Genomic DNA, 22,392 nt, shown 5'->3' with positions numbered 1-22,392 from the left:
GCTGTTGTTCAGTCATTTTCCAGTTGTTTCCTACTCTTCCTGACCCCATTTGGGGTTTTCTCGGCAATTATATTGGAGTGGTTCGCCATTTCCTTCTCCAGCTCATTTTATAGATGAGGAAACTGAGGTCAACAGGATTAAGTGGCTTGCCTAGAGTCACAAAGAAAGTAAGTGTCTAAGGCTGGATTTGAGCTCAGGAAGAATATTCCTGACTCCAGGTCCAGCACTCTATCCACCGCGCCACCTACGTGTCCCTTCTCCTAGGCTACTAAAGTCCTAAACCCACATAACCAGTTCAGGATTGAAAGTCAAGTCATGGCAAGGGGAGTTAAGTTTTAGCATGGATAGTTATTAAAGTATACAAACCAGACTTCATGGTAATTATTAAAATCCTTAATTAAACTACTAATCAAACTGCATGAACTTTAAAATATAGAATCTGGTTATTCAGTCAATTTTTTTAACTGTCCAATCCAACAAAGAACAATGGATGATGGAAGCATAAGGACCTCAAAACCAGAGGGTTCTTGTTGTTTTAGGGAAATCACTATAACTAAATCTTTATTCACTAAGTATTACTTAAAGTTGACAAAGTTTGATGTCATTTATCACCCCACCTTCACCCCTTTCCTGTTACCCGTAGATCCTGGAGCCTTCCTCTCTGCCCCTTGACTTTACCTTGTATCTATTTCATATATATTTTGTATTTCTTTGCATGTGTAGGTGTTATTTCTCCCAATGAATGAAAACCTCTTGAAGGCAGGGACTGCTTCATTTTTGTCCCAACTTACAGCATTTGTAGTACACTACTATACATAGTAAGCATTTAATAAACACTTGTTGATTGATTCCCCTAACCTGACTTCTGATGACTATGATATATATGTATATATATATATATATGTGTGTGTGTGTGTGTGTGTGTGTGTGTGTGTATGTGTATATATCTATATCTCTTTATCTGTCTGCCTGTCTATCTATCTAACACAATGATCAGTGAAATGGGCAGGTAGGAAAGCAAGAAACTTCAGTACTGAGTGGCGTATCCAAAATAATTAGAAGCTTGTTATCTGCCTGAGATAGCTATAACTTTTATCTTATTTAGAGAGAGGACCATTGAACTTTGCTTATTTCCTGTTCATGAAAGGCATTAAAGTTGAACGGTTTGTTTAAAATTCATTCCTGTTGCAGCTGCTTAGGAAATTGTGTCAGAGGCATCTTTAGAATGAAACCTTCCATATCTGTTCATTTCACTAGCATAATGTAAGAGAAAAATGATGAGGAATTCTGAGGAACTGAGGCCTTGGTCCTCAATCTATATGAAACTCATAATCCTTTAGAGCTGGAAAGAACCTTCATACAGTGAATCCATTACAGCCAATCCAACCCTGTTACATCTTTTTTTTTTAATTTCTTTATTTATTTTTAGTTTACCACGCACGGTTCTACATAGTTTTGAGTTCCAGTTTTTCTCCCCTCCCTCCCCACTCCCTCCCCAAGACGGCATAAAGTCTCATCCTGTTACATCTTTTAAAAATTACTTTTAAATTAACAAGTATTTATTTTCTCTCTCTCCTATATCTTCTCACCCTTGAAAAGGAAATAATGGTAAAAACAAAACTTACGTAATGAATAAGCATAAGATCTGTGATTTCAGAGTATAAACCCCTCCACTGATGCAGATCTCAACCCCTTCTTATCCTAAGAGAAGGTCTTCATGGGTTGCTTTGGTCAAAACAATTCATCACAGAGGCAGCTGGTAGTACCTAGAGTCAGGAAGACCTGAGTTTAAATCTGGTGTCAGTGACCCTGGGCAAGTCATTTAACCTCTGTATGCCTCAGTTTCCTCAACTGTAAGATGCACCTACTTTGCAGGGTTGTTGTGAAGATCAGCTGAGATATTCTGAGTGCTTAGCATAGTGCCTAGGATGCCATAGGTGCTATATAAATGCTCATTGCCTTCCCCTAACCCCAGCCTTCTGGTGATGAACCCTCATCCCTGGATAGAAGTCCATCACTAGACACATACTTGAAGCTGTCGCAGGTAAGTAACACCTACCAGAACTTACACTGTACAAGGAGAGTCCCTGAAAGCCCAATGTCCCCATGAGGCTAGGAGGACTTTGAGGGAGACTTTGTGCCCTATAAATTATTCATTTCAATATATCTGTGGCTTGAATGCTTTCTATTTTTTTCTCATAGCTAATGATCAATCATAGTAAATAGTTGCTTTAATAACAGAAACATTTTCTTCTTAATTCTAAATATCTTAGCTTCTCCTGCTGTCATCTAAAGGCACCCGTTTGTCCAATAGCATTCACATCTAAATTAATCTTTTTTTTTTTTTACTACTCAATACTATAGTAACTCACCATTAAACTCTAATATCAATAGAATATGCTTTGTTCTAGAACTTTGCTATATTCTCATTTAACTGGAAATGGAGCTTTTTGTCTTAAGGTGTCAAAATTATTATACGGACTCTGCTTTCCCTTTTTGCCTTGGTTTCTCTCTCTTACACACACACACACGCACGCGCACGCACACACACACACACACACACACACACACACACACACACACACCACATGCCCCGTCTTGGTTTTGGGGCATGGGGAAATGTGACAGGGAAGTAATTGATCACTGCAGGGACCTGATGCTGTTAGACTGACCACCCAACCTACAGTAGTTTATGGTGGATGGCAGTTAATCATTTCCTTAAATGATGCTGGTCTAAAAACGGTTGATTGTTACTCACCGGACTAACGCTATCCATCCTTCCTGCTCTCAGTAGTTACACTTGCCATTTTTCCCTTCTTCCCAGACGGCTGGGTTTCAGGAGATTTTGACTGAGGTGGAAATTTTAGCCGTGATTGTGGGCTGCCTATGTCATGACCTCGACCACAGGGGAACCAACAATGCCTTCCAAGCTAAGTAAGTGTTCTAATTGCTGCTATTTTAATGCATTTGCCCTTCTGTTCAGAGCCAAAGGTGACGAGTGCTGGAGAAAAAGAGCATTCATTTCTGGCATCCTTGGCCAAGGCCACGGGGGCTTTGGCTTCTGTGTCTTGGGGACCCATCCATCTTGATAATTCCCTACTCCTTTTTTAATTGCAAATTTGCCCTTCCTGTCATGCTTGTTGATTTGGGTTGTCCCTGCTGACCCCAGTCAGATACAAGGCTCAATTTTAAAAAGGGCCTCTTTCTTCTAATGCACAACCATTGGAGCTCCTTGTAATCTACCCTTCCCGTCTTCAAAATCTGGATTGAATGATGCATCAAAATATCTTTAGGAAAGAACATAAAGTGAACCATGCCTTCATCCCCTGATAAACCTTTTTGGACATATCTGTTAATATGTGGTATCTGTAGCACTGTACAAATTATTATGGTATGAATCTATAGGATCAATCAATCGGTCAAATGAAAAGCATTAATTAAATACTTACTATGTGCCAGGCACTGTGCTAAGCATTGAGGATACACAACTCTCAGGGAACTTATATTCTAATGGAGAAGACAACATCTACATGTATAGATAGCTATCTACAAAACAAGTGTAAAGTCCATACCAAGTGACCTTGCAATCAGTCAGTCAATAAGTATTTATTAAGTACCTACTATGTACCAGTCACTGTGCTAAGTACAGGGGATACAAAGAAAGACAAAAGACAGTCTTTGAAGAGTTCATAACCTAATAGGGTTGACAATATGTAAACAGCTATGTAAAAAAAGATATAGACAGGATCAATATGAGATAATCAATAGACAGTCCCTGCTCTCAAAAAGCTCAGTCTAATGGGGGAGATGACATGCAAATTTTCGCTGTCGTTTACTTGGTTGTCTCTGATTCTTCATGATACCATTTGGGATTTTCTTGGTGAAGGTACTGGAGTGGTTTACATTTCCTTCTCCATCTCATTTTATAGATGAAGAAACTGAACCCAACAGGGTTAAGTGATTTCCCCATGTCACACAACTAGTGTCTGAGGTCGAATTTGAACTCAGGTCCTCCTAGTACAAACAAGATATATTCAGGATACATTACAAATAATTAGTAGGGGAAAGGCACTAGCATTGAGGAGGATCAGAAAATGCTTCACAATAAGACATGGGATTTTAACTGGAACACGAGGGAAGCAAGGAAAACCAGGAGGCAGAAATGAGGAGGGAGAGAATTGCAGGCATGAGGGGATAGCCAGTGAATATGGTCAGAGTTGGGAGGAGAAATGTGTTTGCAAGGAACATCAAGCTGGCCCTAATGGCTGAGGGAATCAGGAAAAGCCTCCTGTTGCAAGTGGTACCTCCAGTGAATCTTGAAGAATGCCAAGGATTCTGGAAGGCAGAAGCAAGGAAGGAAAACATTCTGAGCCCAGGGAACAACAAAGGCACAGAAGTAGAAATGGAGTGTTAGGTATGAGGAAGAACAAACAGCCCCAATAGGGCTAGTCTATAGAAAGAGTGCATGGAGGCGGATACCATGAGAAGACTGGGAACATAGGAAAAAGCTCAAGTTATGAAAAGGTTTAAAATGATAAAAGAAGCAATTTTTATTTGACTCTAGAGAAAATTTTGAGTAATGAGATAACCTGGATTACTATACATTAAAGAATTCTTGTTGGCAACAATGGAGTAGATGGATTCGAGGAGCAGAGACTTGAGGCAAGGAAGCCAGTTTGGGGGCTATTGCAATGAGCCAGGCAGGCAAGGGGAGCTGAGGGCCTGAACCAGGATGTGGGCTTAGGCGTAGAAAAGCAAAAAGGATACATGCAAGAGATGGGGAGTTAGAAACAACAAGACTTAGCAACTGATTGGTTGCATGGGGTGAGTGAGAGTGGAGAGTGGAAGATGATGTTGAAATTGCAAATCTGGATGACTGGAACGAGGGTGGTGCCCTTGACAAGAACTGGGAAATCAGGAAATTCAAGGACTTTCTAGGTGCAAAATTGCCAGCTAGCTGTTGAGTACTCGTTGACTAACAGCTAATTATGGTGGATATACAAAGAAATTGCTTGCATATAGGAATCATACTGGTTAGCTGTTATATTCATGACAAATATCAACAGGCAGCTAGGTGGTACAATGGATAGAACACTGGGCCTGGAGTCAGGAAGACCAGAGTTCAAATTCAGGCTCAGATACTTATTAGCTGTGTGACCCTGGCAAAGTCACTTGACCTCTGGTCCTCAGTTTGCTCATCTGTAAAAATAGAGATAGTAATAGCACATATCTCCCAATGTTATTGTGAAGATCGGTTGAGATAATATTTGTAAAGCCCTTCGCAAACCTTAATGTGCTATATAAATGCCATCTATTATTAGATGTGCAGAATGAATGGGCCTTTTCTCTAGAGTGTTGACAGTTGTGGGCCCTTCTTCCCTAAATGGTAAGCTTCCTCTCCAAGAGAGATTGCTGTCCTATGCCTCACCTCATGATTATCTGCTGGCCCATGACACCACATGGCATAACTGCTTCTGTGCCATCATAGTCAGAGAGCCACCACCATGGCGTCCTTCTCCTTATCCACCTTGTAATTCCTATGGTGGGGGGGGCGGGGTTACAAGTCAAATTCTCCTGGGAATGGGCCGCCCCCTCCTGTGGTGAAAATGTACTTGCAATTAGAACATTCTCTATACTCCATACTCAAGAATTCCTATTCGTTATTTTACATAGGTATATGCATGTCATACAAGGATACAGTACTAATTTTATGATTTTTGAGTACATACAAAAAAGTTTGTCAGTCACTGTGCTGTGTTGGGCGCTAGAGAGGTGGAAAGATAAATGTCAAATCAATACAGAAATGTTTCTGGCAGATAGGTGGCACAGTCTAAAACTGGACCTCAGGTCAGGAAGATCTGAGTTCAAAGCAGCTTCAGATACTTACTAGCTGTGGGATGTAGGGCAAGTCACTTAACTGCCTCAGTTTCCTCATCTGTAAAATGGGATAATAATAGCAACTAGGGTTGTTGTGAGGATAAAATAAAATGATATTTATAAAGTGTGTTACAAAACATTGCACTGTATAAATTCTAGCTATCATTATTTTTAAATAGAATTGACTCTAGGATATAATTGTGAGACTCAGTTATTGTATTATGCTGTAATACGGTGATGATCTCAGGTAGTATTAAGATACGTTTGGTAGCTTGCCCCTATTATGAATGGCCTTAGACTATCTATTTTAAGCTCTTGTATCTGCTCTTTTTTTAAATAGCTGTTCTGTCTTCTCCCTCATTGTCAGGCTATTCTTGAAGCAGTAACTGCTTTTGGAATCTTCCCTCCCCTCCCCTTTCTTTCCTCTCTCTGTCCTAGCTACTACTTATAATAGGCTTCTTATGAACTGACTCAGACCATGAAAGCAAAATCACCAACATTTTTAGAATTGTGTGTGGAGTAAATAGGCTCTGAGTGAGGACCTGGGAGCACCCCCCAACTCCCCACCCAGCGAGTAACGCCCATAGACCTTGGTGCACGGACCTTGTGAAACCCGAGGTGGCTTCTCACAGGCCTTTGTGTCAGGCACCCTCTGAATAGCTGCAGCAAGCAGAAAGAGGAGTCACCTATGGGTGAGTGAGTCCTTACTATTGCACTTAGTTTTTGATACCCATAGCCCAAGACTTAGAATCATAGCGGCACAGAGATGAACGGAATCTTAGCGATTATCTGGTAAAATCCCTTTATTTTACAGATGAGGCAACAGAGGCTTAGAGGTGGTAAGTCATTTGCCCAAGGTCATCCAACTCATGGCATGTACGATAGACACGGAGGTAACCTGGAGAGCCAGCCTCTGTCAAGACTTTGGTCCAAGACTCAGCACTGACCCCTACTGGTCATATGATTCTACAAGAGTCGCCTAGCATGTCAGCGACTCTCTAAGAACATAAAGTGCATTAGGAAAGGCAGTTTCTCATTGGGAGCTCCCTACATGGATGAAATCCCAGGTACAAAAATCGCTGGCAGCAGGCTTCTATTCTATCTTGGTGCTATATGAGGTCTGCATTATATCTTTAATACAAAGTTATCTGATGTATTTTCAATGTGGGCATATTAATCTCATACATATTTTCAGGTCCACCCCTTTACAAAATTGTCAACAGCCTTGCACCAATTAGAATCATTTTTGTACTAAGGACATACAGTGACATACCACACTCTGATATTTTCCCCTCAACTATAATGGGCACTATTAATTATAATGGGTGCTATTAATTATAATGGGCACTTTATAACTATAGCTTATAATTATGCCGAATTTCATAGTTACCAAGGGCATTCACCTGTGATATTTCATTTGACCCTCACAACACTTGGCAATGGATTATGCAAGAATCCTTATCACCTCCATTTTAAAGATGGGGAAACTGAGACTTAGATAAATGAAATGGCTTACTCAAAGCTATACAGTGAGTTTCTGGGCTGAGACTTGACTCCAATGGTCTCTTGACTCCAAGTCTCTTGCTATTTGCATTATACCATGCATTCATAAACTTACCTTTTAACATTCAGAATAAGATTAATCACTGAATGTGCCAGTGTTCAGCTCATTTCTACAAGAGAAATCTTTGTCCTTATCATCTTTACTTCCTGGGTGGTTTGGAAAGACAGGATTTAAATACACAAACACAAAGTGTTTTAATATCAGCCTATAAAGAGATTGTTGAAGATGCTAAGCAGGGTGCAAATTGCAATGGAAAGTGCAAGACTCCCCTTAAAAAGAGTTGCAACTTTATTAATAATATGTGATATATTATTTCAGTCTCATTGATGAATGAACCTTTGCATTTTCATTTTTTATCTTTAATTTTAAGTATTGGTGTGAGTGCAATGAATGATCAATAGTCATGAGAAGGCAGCAATACCATGGTCCTCTGAAATTGCTCTGTTAATACACCTCTGCCCTGTTTTCTCTAGGGATGATGTTTCCCAGGCAGCCCCCTCTCTATTACAGCCGCCTCTGATGATTAAATATCAGTATGGCGCAGCTTTGTAGTATATTCTCCTAGGAGACTCCTTCTATTCATTTCTAGCATAATCTCTTCTACTCATTTCTTGGGAATGAAAACCCATCTTGTCGCTTTAGGCTGCGTCCCAGAAGTGAAATACTGGTATACATTAATCTGCGGTGACAGTCCAATCCCATTCCCCTCCACCTCCCTACAGTCCTCAATTTCATAATTACATTTCATAGTCTTTCCTCCTTTAAGCTGCCTCCTAGAATGTTTTAAGCCAGGTGCTATATTGCATTCAGTCATCTTCTTTTAAGAATATACATACCCAGGAAAGCCGCTGATAGATACTTTTGCATTGTTATTCTCTTTGCTTGCTTACTTGCTCAAGTCTCCTAAGCTTAGGGGATGCCTACCTGAGAGTACAGTATTTCATTTACTTTTTAAAAATTCCCTTTCTCTAAGTTTTTTCCCTGTTGCTTTTCCCCTTTGCATAAGGGAAAAAAATAACTTTAATGTATTCCTTAATCTAATAATTTATTAACAATATGTTTCATGAACAGAGCCATAGATGCATATGACACAGATGTATGAAACATGCTTGTGTGTATACATATACATATATATTATATGTTGTATATGTATTATAATTATGCAGAATTTCATACAAGGCTTTCACCTATGATACTTCATTTCACTCTCTCTCTCTCTCTCTCTCTCTCTCTCTCTCTCTCTCTCCCTCTGTATACAAGTAAACATACAATGAAGAACTCTATGGGACAGAATCCTGAAAGCAATAAGGGATCATTTTAGAAGCTACCTTAGGAAAGGGAAAATACCAAAAGAATTGAAAAAGCCAGAGATAATTTTAATATCCAAGGGACTTTGGGAATCACCTGGCCCAAACCCTTCATTTTACAGGGAGGAGGGAGGGAAAGGGAATCTATGTAGCACCTCTGATGTGCCAGACACTGTGCTAATCTCTTTATAGGCACGATCTCCTTTAATCCTTACAACAAGGAGGTAGGGCAATGTGCCAGACACTGTGCTAATCTCCTTATAGGCATGATCTCCTTTAATCCTTACAACAAGGAGGTAGGGCTTGTCCTATCACTATTTTTGCAGTTAAGAAAAGCAAGGCAAACTGAGGTTAAGTGACTTGCCTAGAGTCACATAGCTAGCTAAGTATCTGGGGCTATATTTGAACTCAGGTCTTCCTGACTCTAGGCACAGAGCCCTCTCCACTGCTCTACCCAACTGTATCAACAAGGTGAGAATCAAACCTTGTAAGGAACCTGAAGCCCCAAAATGAAGCCAGTTGCTCAGGGTTGCATAGGTAGGATGTGTCAGAACCAGAACTTGAACCCACAGCATCCAACTCCAAAACTCTCTTTCCTCTATGCCATTTGATCAAGAGAATGTCAATAATTATCAATCCATATGCGTATAAGGGTGTCCTTGATGAAAATATGAGAAAAGAATGAACTTTCTTTCTTGAATGATTCTCTGTAACAGACCACATCTTTCCAGGCACTCAGTTGATTCAATTTTTAAATATTCAAGTGGATCTATATTTTTATCAGTGTGGGGTATTGCCTCCAGCAAAGCACATCACAATTCACCCAGACAGGCCTTGTCCATATTCTCCTGTGAGTCCACCCAGAGGAGGTACACTCAAACTGCTAGAGGTCTTCCTCTAGTTCATATGGCCTCATGTAGAAACCACTGAGGAACCCAGACTATCCCTCCATTATCCCTCCTTGCCCAGATTCTTCTTCAAATATACAAATCCTGATGACACCCTTTTATTCCATTTCTCTTTCATAATTTGTTGTTTGTAATGTGTGGCAGCCTGCTCCCCCACCATGGGCCTTACTGCCCTTTGTGTGATCCCTAACTTCAGTTCTTCAAAGACTGTGAAGTTCCATGATTTACAGCCATATCTCATCTGAAGAATGTTGGTATTAAGCGTAAGCTCTAGTTTCAGGGAGACACAGAGTATTAAAAGAGCTTGACAATAGACACTGCAAATAGGTGATGAACTAGGTCCAAAAGCGAACAGGAGTAGAGTAGGTTGGGTTGCCTTTGTGAAATTACAACCCTCTTTTAATATTTTTAATATCAATATTCTTCAATAGTATGGCTGTAAGTCATGGAATACTATTCATTCACACGTGAAAATACTCTATATAGGATATCCAATCATATGCATATGATAAACTATCATATTTTATCAACTTGATTTTCCTGTGTGGATGATTAGGCTAAACTCTTTTTAATGATCATAGGATGCATTTTGGAAGTTATGCAATATTTTTTCCATTTCCTGATGCAATCAGCAAAATGTCACATGCAAACTAGAACATTGGAGGACTTGATAATCTATAGGAATTCCCACTTTGATTTATGTAACACTGACTACCCTGGCCCTCACTGTCTAGAAAACCAGGTATGTTACATTTATACTCCTCCTCCATGGTTTTCTGGCACCCCTGTTTGGAAGGGAGGATCTAGGTTCTCTGCAAATGGCTCGAGCCCCTACCCATTTCCCCAAGTTTAAGTGTGGGTCCCTTGCACCCTGGTTGCATTTAACCACAAACAGTCAGATTGGCTTTTACAAAGGAATATTTACTTCAAAAGGTATAATCACAAATATGCAAACTCACTCCCCAAAACATAGGGCTTAACCTCCTCCCCCTTGCACCACCTCCAGACTCTGGGAAAAGGAAAGAGATAAGGTTCAGAACTTTGCTTACTTCCTACAATAGACAGTCCCAGTTCTAAGTCCAAAGGTCCCCCTTGGTCTCAAGCCCCAAGTACCCTGGCTTCTCTGGACTTCCCTGCAGGCCTGGCTAGCTTCAATAGCCCACCTGGAGTCCTAGCTCCAAGGCCACCATGGCTCTAATTTTCAAACCCAGTGAGTATCCCCACCAGTATCAAAAATGGAAAAGAAAACATGAAACAGAAACAAATAAACACCCCCAACACATTCATGGCACCTGCGCTGTGAGTGAGTTGTGATCTTCACCCTCTGGGCACAGCAAAAAGGAAAACTGAACAGAAAGGGCAGTTGTCTAAGTCTCTCCAGTGTTAAAGATGCGGCCTGTTCTGGTCAGACAGCCAATCAAAGGAAGCTAACTCCACTTGCGTGTTAGGTGATGCAGAGGACTTCCATTTTTAGGCAATCTAGGCAGCATCCTCCAAAGGCCACTCAGAGGAACTCCAATGTAGGCAATCTGGGCATGCTCTAAAAGCCCCATTATACTGATATTCTCACTGGATCTCCTCTGTGCCAGAGGTGAAGACCCTCTTTGGCAAGCGTGTATATCCTCATTTTATGCCTCCCTTGATATTAATGGTCATCAAACAAAGTTATTATACCTTTCAAGAAATCTTGCCTAATATTGATAGGTGCATGAAAGACATCTTATTGGAGGAGAGACTTTAAGGCTCTATTTTGTTTCACTGAATCAAATACTTTTTTTATAGTCAACAAACAATGCAATGATGGGCTCTTGTGTTCTTTGCAGCTTTCAATCAATCGTGATTAAAATTGGTTCCACCGTGGAAAATTACTTATAAAAGCCTGCTTGTTCCTTCCTAATGCCCTCATGTCTCTATGTGTGTACAGATTATTCTCACAGAAATGTTATGTAGGTGGCTCAGTAGATATTGTGTTCTCTTGGTCACCTTTTTTGGGTAGTAATAAGGTTTAAGATTTTTTCCCTTGTCTTTAGTATTGTTTCCTCCTTCAGATACTTTGAGAATCAATCCCTCAGTACTCTCAAATCTGTAACTCCTTTTAGCAAAGATCGCAGTATTTGCTTAATCTCGTCTGCTTTCCTCAATCTTTGTTTTCTTTAATGCCATTTCTGCTTTTCCCGTAAACACATCCAAGACTGTGATATCATCACCCAAATATGGTAAATCTACTGTCTTGATGATAAAAAGAGTTTATACACACACACACACACACACATATATATACACATATATATACGTATGTATAAACACATAGACATACCTGTATGCTCATACATACATGTGTGTTTACATAGGTATACACAAAGATCTCCTACCAATGATTCTTGCTTTCTGTAAGTCACAAATTTTTATTAAGTGCCTATTATGTGCCAGGCATTGCGCTAAATACTGAAGATACAAAGAAAGACAAAAGACAGTCCCTTCCCTTGAAGAGCTCATAACCTGATGGGGGAGGTAATATGTAAACAACTATGTAAAACAAGATATAGATGTAATAAATATGAGATACTCAATAGGAAGAAGGCACTAGAATTAAGGCAGATTTGGAATGGCTTTCTGTAAAAGGTGAGATTTTAGCTGGGACTTGAAGAAAGCCAGGGAACCCAACAGGCAGAGGTGAGGAGAGAGAGCATTCCAGACATGGGAGACAGTCAGAGAAAATGCCTGGAGGTGGGAGATGGATGGTCTCATTTCAGGAACTGCAAGGAGGCCACTGGCACTAGATCAAAGAACACATGGTGTGATATAAGGTCTAAGAAGACTGGCAAGGTCAGGGTGGGGGGGTTATGAGAGCTTTGAAAGCCAGGCTGAGGTTTTCATATTTGATTCTAGAGGTGATGGGAAGAAACACTGGATATTATTGAGTAGGGGAGGATATATTATGGTTGGGCCTGTGCTTTAGAAAGATCACTTTGGCAGCTAAATTGAGGATGGACTAGAGGTGAGGGAGACACTTGTGGCAGGTAGATTCACCAGCAGGCTATTGCAATAGGCCAGGCAGGAGAAAATGAGGGCCTGTAGCAAGATGGTGGTGGCATCAAAGGAGAGAAGGTGGTGTATTCAAGAGAAGTTACAAAGGTCAGACTCTACAGGCTTCAGCAATGGATTTTAATATGGGGGTGAGAGAGAGGGATCCAAGATGATATCTAGGTCGTGAACCTGGAGGCCTGGGAGGATGGTGGCTCCCTTGATGAGAATAGCAAAATTTGAAAGGGAGGAGAGTTTGGGAAGAAAGATGAGTTCAGTTTTACACATATTGAATTTAAGATATCTGCAGGACATCTAGGTCAGAATGTCTAATAGGCAGTTAGAGACGGGAGACTGGAGGTCAGCAGAGAGGTTAGGTCTAGAAAGAAACAGTAGAAGCACTGCTTCTTGGAATAGATCCAAATGGATACACTCCAAGAGACATGTTGATTCATATGAATGGATGAAAGGGGAAAGAAATACAACATGGGTAGGGAGATCCTTGGTTTACTTAGTCTTGGAAGTGCTCCAGCTATGAAGACCAACATTTCCCAATAATAATTTACTTCTCATGAATGGAGGCAAGATGCCAGATCACCAGTACCAAGCTCTAGTGAATTTTATAGGAGGTATCCTTAAAGAAGTAGGGAAAATATCAGTTCACATGTTTATGTCCTCTCAAAAACTCACTTGCCAGTCCATCAACCTCCTCAATTCCAATAATATATATATATATATATATGTATATATACAAATATACATATATACGTTCATTCTACCTGCCTCATACATAGGACTGATCATATCCTGCTCATCATTTTCCACATCTTCCACCTCCATAATCCATAACTCTGAAATTCCTCTGACCAAAATCTACTATCCTTCCATCTCTTCTTGGGCCTTGCTCTTCCTAAGCCCATTTTCAACTTTATGCTTTCCTCTAACCTCTAGTCTTTTGCCCGATTACTTGTCTTGTTACTACCTGTGCCTAAACCTCAACCCAAGATTACCACTTATCATTCTCCCCACTCTTACTCAGGTACTTGGATCACCTCTAGAGAGAGTCACACAATAACACAGTTGACTTGAGCCCACTACAAATTTGTATTTTAATCTCAACTGGGCCTTTTAGATTGGTTTTACACCAATCATTTTGGTCCTTCCCCAACTGACTTTCTATCACAATTTTCCCTAGCAGCAGTCCTAAAACTTTTCTCTTCTCTACTCAAATCACCTACACAAGCCCTCTTAGCAGAGCATTTTGTCCCATACTTCAGTGAAAAAACTGAATCATCCTTCATATGCTCCCTTTCTTCCACCATAGTCCAAATCAGCTCCTATTCTCTTCTCTTGGATGAAGTCTCTGATGAAGAGATGAACATTATCACAGCCAACCCCACTTTGAGCCCTTGATCTCATCCCCTCCTCCTCACTTCTCCAGCAGATTACTCCCTGAATCATCCTATCCTGATAATTTTCAATCTCTCTCTACCTGCTTGCTCCTTCCTTCCTGTCTACAAAAATACCCGTCTCTCCCATCCTTAATATATATATTTTATATTTATATATATGTATAATATATATGTATTATATATATATATATGTATGTATACACATATATATTCACTTTACCTTACCATTCCCCAGCCCTATTCCTGGCTCTTGGACTTCCAAATTATTCTGTCTCATCCTGGAACTTCCCTTAGCACCTGGACTCTCCCCACCCAGGAACATCCGATATTTCTTTAGTCCTTCTCAACATGGAACATCCCACCATAATGTTGAGGGTCCCACCTCACTTTTCAGCTCTCTTCTCTGTGTTTTCTTTCCCCATTAGAATGTAGCCCATTGAGGTCAGGGACAGTCTTTCTTTTTGTTTGTATTTGTATTCTCCAACCTTAGCACAATGCCTGGCACTCAAGCTCTTTTCAATACTTGTTTCCTTCCTACCATCTTTTTAATCTTTCTCATTATATTTCTCTTCTCTTGCATAACCAAATCCCTAGAAAATGCTGGATATTCCTTCTGGATACTCTCTGGGTTTTTTTTCTCTGGCTTTTTCTGCCCCTGGGCTGACTTTAGTTAATCAGTTCAACTTCATGTGCTCCTCTAATTTCTAATCTTTTGCCCAAGTGTCCTCTTCCTAACTGTCCAACCAATTCCTCTCAGTCTCTTTTGCAAAATGATCATTGATATCACTCCAATACTAGGTAAAGGGAGCTGTCCTAGGTCCTCTCCTCTTCTAAATCTATATTTGGTGATCTCATCTGCTCTCATGGATTCAGTGGTTTTCTCTACACAGATGACTCCTAAATCTCCATATTCAGCCTGTATCTTTCTACCAAGCTTCTGCATCTCCAGTTGCCTGTTAGACATTTCCACTTGCATGCGCCATAGGCATCTCAAACTCAACATGTCTAATACTGAGCTCCTTACCTTTCCCTCTAAATTCACTTCCTTTCTAACTTCCCTGTTTCCATTGAGAATACAGCGAGGTCCTGATTTATGCAAATAATGAAACCAGAGAAGTGGTCACATTATTCAAATTCACATTGCATATTTCCATTATTCTGGAACCAATTACCATATTGTACATAATTATAACTTTGAACAGTGTGAATTCAAATACATGTAACCACTTCACATGATTCATTATTTGTACTAGTCAGGACATAGATGTATTACCACTCTTTTAGTCACCAATATTCACAGTCTAAGAGTTATACTCAACTCTTCATTCTCCCTCTATATCCAATCAGTTGCCAAATTTTGTTAGTTATACCTCTTAAGTGCCTTTTGTGTATGTCCCCATCTCTCCATTCACATGGGCACCACCCTAGTGTAGGCGCTCATCATCTTTTATCTAGACTATTGAAAGAGCCTCTTAATTGGCCTCCTTTTCTAACCTGTCCTCCACCTAGCAGCCAAATTAGTATTCCTAAAGTATAGGTCTAGCCATGTTGCTTTGTATTCAAGAAGATTCAATGGTCCTATAGTGCCTTCTAGATAAAATATGAACTCCTTTATTTGGCATATAAAAACCTTCACAATTCAGCCCAAACCCACCTTTCCAGACTAATTATGCATACTTCATGTTCCAGTCAAACTGGACTGTTTGCTGCTCCTCTGACCCAATCCTGTTGTTCAGTCATGTCTGACTCTTTTTGACCGCATTTGAGGTTTTTCTTGGCAAAGATACTGGAGTGGTTTGCCATTTCCTTCTCCAGCTCATTTGACAGATGAGGAACTGAGGCAAACAGGGTTAAGTGACTTGTCCAAGGTCACACAGCTAATCAGTGTCTGAGGCCAGATATGAATTCAGGAATATGAGTCTTCCTGACTTCAGGGTTGGCATTCCACCCACTCTGCCACCTAAATACATTGTGGTAGATGAAAGTAATAGAATCTTACTGTGCTTTAAGAAATAATGACTGCCAAAAAATATGGAAGGACTAATATGAACTGATACAAAGTCAAATAAGCAGAACCAGGAAAATAATATACATGATAACAACAATGTAAATGGTCAAAAAAAACAACTGAAACTGTATTGTGAAATTATACTGACCAAGCTTGGCCACAAAGAAATAAATGAGAAGGCACTCCCTTCACATATAGAACATCCCACCCTCCAGCCTCCCTTGCTTTTTTTGTAGAAGTGGGGAACCAAGGATGGGAAACACTATGTATAACATGAAATTTCTTTGATATATTAGTTAGCTTTATAGAACTTTTTTCTTTCTTCCTCTTTTATTTTATTTATATCGTCTTTATTTAGGACCTTTTAATTTTATTCATTATAAAGCATGGCTCTGTAGGAGGAGATAGGAAAAAGTTACACAATGGGTAATGTTAGTCATGAAAAAACCAAAGTTATAAAAAATTTACTTTAAAAATTACACTTAAATTAGAAGTATACTATTTTAAAATGGTAACATACAGTGCTTTTCTCGCAGAACACATCGTCATAGCAACAAATGCTTCCAGAAAACCCCCACCATCGGCAATGGTTAATTAATGGCTAGGTCTCTAGACTTGGAGTAAGAAAAACCTGAGTTCGCAATCCTGCCTCAAACACTTACCAAACGTGTGACCCTGGGCAGATAATTTGATGTCTGTAAACCACAGATTTTTCACACATATGGTGGGAATAATGACCTTCCTGACTTCACAGGGTTGTCATGAGGCTCAAGAGAGATAATAAAGTGTTTTGTAAACATTAAAATGTTATATAAATGTTACTTTTAAATTATTATTATTGATTTTCTTATTAAGTGATAATTCATGACTCTTAGACTTGGACCTTGGCTTCTTCATCTTAATGATTTACTTACGTTACACCACTTGAAGTTACATAATATTCTTTTCCATTTTGGCCAAGTTTTTATTTGTCCTTCCCCCCAAGTTTTCCTAATCTGCTATTCTTTTCCCCTATTCCTCTTCATTTCCCCCCAAATGAACCAAGCTGACAGTATATATGACTATATGCGCTTAACTAAGTTGTTATTCAGGTCACTTGTCCAGAAACCACAAAAACATCTACATTGGACTGGTCTTGCCTGTGGATATTTGCAGCAGGTGCCATGGTGGCATTCAGACTACTCCAAAGACCTGAAATTTAAAGGAATTCTGTTGTGAGGAGGATAGCATCTTACCCTATTTTTCTCTTTCAGGAGTGGATCTGCGTTAGCCCAGCTTTATGGAACTTCAGCTACCTTGGAGCACCATCATTTTAACCATGCTGTGATGATTCTGCAAAGTGAGGTATGGAACTAATTTCTCCAGTTGCCTTCTGAACCAGAAACCAACAGAAGCATTTCTTCCTAACAATTTTTTTTCAGTACCATGAGTAGTCTTGGTCAAATCTCCCCCCAAAATTTCCCCCCTCAAATGTCAGCCCTTTTCTATTCTTTGGTAGTCCTTGTTATGCTAGTCTGAGATGACATGCCAGGTCTTCACTGACCCTATCTACCTGATTTTTGCCTGATTGTTAAGATCAATTAATAATTAGATAAGCATTTATTAACTGCCATAGTACATATCAAGCACTGTTCTGCACTGAGAATACAAAGATAAAATGCAGGGATAGTCTGCTTTAAATAATTTCTAGTCATTTGATATGTGAGTATTTCAAGTCATCATGGTAGACTACTAATGTTTGCATGGTTTGGTTTTTTTTTTTTGAATAAAAATTGTCTCAATAACTTGACCAAAGTCTAAGTCATTGCTTTTTACTCAAAGAACTATGCATTTTCCCTTTAGTCTTTACAAAATACTATAAAGATTACTGTTTAAAAACAAGCAGGGAGTGTTGATTTATGAAATCCCATCATTGCCCTCAGGGAGGATTTCAAAATCACTGATAACAGTTGCTTGCAATAATAACTAAAATAAATACTTTTCTAGCTAGATACCTGCCTATCACCTTCCCGCTACTCTCACACTAAGTAGGAAGATAGTCAAGTGTAAATGGTGCTAGCAGAATCATAGAGATAAAATGCTTTCAATGATGTTATTCTGTTGGCTCTCAAAGAATGTCACTGCCCATAGATTATGATCTGAGTACATTTATTTCCTCCAGTAAATGGATAAGGAACTAGGCAAAGAAGTAGCAAGGCAAACAGATCATCCATCCTAGCATGCCTCAAGAGGGCTGGCTAGTTATTTTGTGAAATGCAAACCGATTTTAAAAGGTTACAGAGAGGAAAACAGCATGAGAAAGATGTGTTTTCTCAGTAGAATGGAGGAAGCCCTTAGAGACAGACTAAGAAATTGTAATTGCCAGCAGGACTAGCTTGTCAGTGAGGAACCCAGCTGAAGGAAGAATCTGAACTGAGATTATTTTCCCTATTTATCCTTCAGATGGCAACACAGGAGCTTAGAATGAGGAGGTCCCTTTCTACACTTTCAGCCTCTGACAAAGAAAACTGCCAACCACCACCAGACTGTGACCGAGGCTGCTGAGTTAATCCTGCCAGGAAGGGATCTGTTTAATTTTCTACAAGCACACAGACTTTTTGAGACCAGGAAGGGATCATCTGTTCCCCATTATTTGTCAGTTCTCTAGCTGTGCCATTAATTATTATTATTATCATCATTAAGGCCTTATTTTGCTGGAATATTCTCATTAAATATGATGTGTTTTTCCTCCAGCCTGTCTTCAAAAAAAGTAGGTCTTTTGCAAGTTCACGAAAGCCTTTGACCCCAAGAACGATAGTTGACACTCCCATCTGTAGCTAAGCCCTGGAATTCAGACTAGGAATGGGAGAAGTGATTGGTGGTTGTGTATTCTCCCTTCTGAATGAAATACAGACGTTTGGACCCAAATGACAGGAGCCAGCAGAGATAAGCAGAAATACCCTGGAATCTATTGGTTTGAGAATTTTCCCTAAGGGCAGGGATTGATTTATTTTTGTTTTTATATTCTCAGTGCCTAGCACAGTGCTTTACATTTAGTAAGCATTTGAATGTTTGTAGAATTTCAGCTGAGGATGGTTGGTATGGGATTTTTCTATTGTATACACTGGGTTAGACACAGGAATAGATTACAATAGGACAAGACTGGACAGAGGAGAGGGAAATCAGAATCAGTATCTGAAGGGTAAAGCCAAGGAATTGGTATATTCCTCTTCTTTCTTTTGGTGTAGATCTGTGATTTCCCCTGTGTGGAGAACCTTCCATGTGCTAACTGAAACTCCTTTATAATTTGTACTCTTAGAGACTGGCCCAGGCCATTGGAGGACCTTGCTCATGACCACACAGCAGATGTGTAAGAGGGAGGTATCGACACCAGGTCTTCCTGAGTCTGAGACCAGCCCCCTATTTGCAATTCACACTGCCCCTCATTTGTTCATAGAACATAGAATGCTCAGAATGTTAGAACTTAAAGAACCTTAGAGACTGTCTAGTCTAATCCCTTCATTTTACAAACAAATAAGGTCCAAAGGAGTGGCAGCTAGGTGGTACAGTGGGCCTGGGGTGAGGAAGACCCGAGTTCGAATGAGGCCTCAGACACTTTCTAGCTATGTGACCCTGGGCAAGTCACTATACATTTTGCCTCAGTTTCCTCATCTGTCAAATAAGCTGGAGAAGGAAATGGCAAACCACTGCAGTATCTTTGCCAAGAAAACTCCATGGACAGTATGGTGCATGGGGTCATGAAGAGTCAGACACAACCAGACAACAACAAAGGCCCAAAGAGGTGGGGCGACCTTACCCCGTATGGCACACAGCAGGTTCAGGGCAAGGTTGGAACTGGACCTGGGGTCTGACAGTAGACTCTTTTCACTGTTCCTCTCTTCTCTGATGTTTTTCCTCATCTCTCTCCCTCCAAGTAAAGCAGAAGACTTTGTGATGAAAAAGCTCTTTCCATATATTATTTCATTTTAATCTGCAAAACTACCTTATGATGAAGAGATGACAAATATTTTTATCCCCACTTTTCAAAGGAAATTATAGCTCAGTGAGTTTAAGTGAAAAGACCAAAATCACATGCTTTGTATGTGTAACTAAGACTCAAAATCACTCCTTTTTCTGTTCCGCCACACCTTCTTGGTAAATGCACTAGGTTTGTGTCGGAAATCCTAGAGCTGTCTGTACAAATTCGTGTGTTCATTCAACAAACAAACACCCATTATGGACAATTTGCTGGGCTAGGCCCTAAGGAACTTAACAAGATAGTATAATTAACAATTATAGTAACTGTGGATATGATCAGCGAATAGTGTTCACTCGAGGTAAAGAAATGGTCTTTTTTGGGGATAATGATTGAGTTAATAATAATAAAAACAATAATATTCATATGTATTCATATGGCTCTTTAGGCCTGGCAAAGCACTTTACAAATATTCTCTCATTCCAACCTCATAACAACCCTGTGAGAGAGGTATTTTTATTATCCTCATTTTACAGTTGAGAAAACTGAGGCAAACAGGGTTAAGCGACTTGCCCAGGGCTACATGGTAAGTATCGAAGGCAGGATTTGAACTCAGATCTTCCTAACTCCCAGGCCTAGTGCTGTATCCACTGTACCACCTAGCTGAGTCTCTGATCCTTCTTGCATTTGGGGATCACAGATCCTGGAATTGGAAGGAGTCTTAGAAGATATGTAATCTAATCTAATGGATAAGATAATGGAAAAGAATTCTTTCTGTGATGTGCTCAGCAAAGGTCATCTAGTTTTTGCTTGAAGTCCTCAAGTGAGGAGGAACACAATACTTCCCAAGTAATAATAAAAATGATTATAGCTAACATTTATAGAGCATTTACTATGTGCCAGGCACTGTGCCAAGTGCTTTACAATTATTATCTCATTTGCTATAAGTGCTATTATTATCTCCATTTTATCGATGTGGAAACTGAGACCAACAGAGGTCAAGTTATTTGCCCAGGATCCCACAGCTAAGAAGTGTCTAAGGCTGGGAGCACATTCCACTTTTGAGTAGCTCTAATTGTTAGGATGTTCCCCTGGCTGTAAGTCAGTCTAAGTCAGCTCCTCCGCAGCCTCTTAGCCATAGTTCCTTAGCCATTGTTCTACTATCTGAGGACAAGCTGAATATGTCAAACCTTCTTACATAGAACAGCCTTTCAGGTTGCTGGAGATAGTTATCATATCCCCTTAAGGCTTTTCTTTTCCATCCTAAACATACATAGCTCCTTCAACCAGTCCTCATAATAGCAAGTCCCATTTCTTGTCTATGACGATCATCACACATGAGGACAAGGAACTTACTGCAATAAAACCCCATTAATGAAATCCTTTCTAAGTTGGAAGTGTCTATTCAGACAATCTTAGTTGAAATATTGAAGTATTTTTGAAGTATTTATGAAGAAAAGATTTGTTTAGCAAATAGTCTAAACAAAGAAAAACCCTATGTCTATTTAAAACAACAAAATGTTTTTAAGTTTTTAAATGTTTTCAAGGTTTGTATGTAAAGAAAATCAGTAAATATTCTGCAATTTTTAGTAAGAAAGTTGGCTGGGGCATTGAGAGATTAAGTGATCTGCCCAGGGTCTCAAAGCCAGAATGTGTCAAAGGCAGGACCTGAATCCGTCTGCCTGATTCCAAGAATGACTCTCTATCCACTATCATATGATGCCTCTCATTTAAAGAATGTATTTATTTCAAATCATCCTTCTCTATATATTAAAGTCAGTCTTGCCAATCCTCTGCTAGACAATACTTTGTTAGTTATCATGGGATGGTAGTTTCAAAATTGGACAGGAGCTTAGAGATCATTTAGTCCAACATCCTCATTTTATAGATGATGAAACTGGGTACCAGATACCTAAGTGACTTGTCCAAGGTCATACAGATAGCAAGTAACACAGTCTGGATTTGAATTCAAATCTTCTGACTGCAAATCTATTCTATGGCTTTGCCCTTGAAAGTCAGGAAAATGCATTTCTTTAAAATGCAATCCTGCTTTTTTTACAGATACATTCCAGGTCTTTCAGCCTAATTAGTCGAGATAAGTCCGTTTTTTGTTGTGTCTTAGCACCAGGAGTTATTTTCCTGATGTTGCAGAGGGTATTGGTACTGTAGTTAGAGATGGGCAGTTGACTCCCCACACCCTTGGACTCAGCTCCATGAGTCTGATCTATGCTTCGAGGGATTCTCACCGACTTTGTGATACCAGCATTCATTTAGCTATTTGTCTTCATTCTACTGGCTGAATTAAGGATCTGGAAGAGTTCATTTGAAAATTATTAT

The 22,392-nt window shown here is 39.7% G+C and overlaps 1 protein-coding gene across 1 annotated transcript in view; it reads left to right on the top strand.

The window, feature by feature from the left end:
- PDE11A (phosphodiesterase 11A) overlaps nucleotides 1-22,392 on the top strand; it is a 485,178-nt gene that overhangs the window by 378,849 nt on the left and 83,937 nt on the right. The window contains exons 13-14 of the mRNA XM_036745320.1: nucleotides 2,825-2,934; nucleotides 17,354-17,444. Coding sequence (XP_036601215.1) covers nucleotides 2,825-2,934; nucleotides 17,354-17,444 — 201 coding nt within the window. The remainder of the gene's footprint in view (nucleotides 1-2,824; nucleotides 2,935-17,353; nucleotides 17,445-22,392) is intronic.

The sequence above is a fragment of the Trichosurus vulpecula genome, chromosome 2, assembly GCF_011100635.1.
Source record: "Trichosurus vulpecula isolate mTriVul1 chromosome 2, mTriVul1.pri, whole genome shotgun sequence".
In the NCBI taxonomy this organism is placed as follows: Eukaryota; Metazoa; Chordata; class Mammalia; order Diprotodontia; family Phalangeridae; genus Trichosurus; species Trichosurus vulpecula.
The sequence above is the reverse complement of the archived record's forward strand: the minus strand, read 5'-3'. Positions and strand labels throughout refer to the sequence as shown.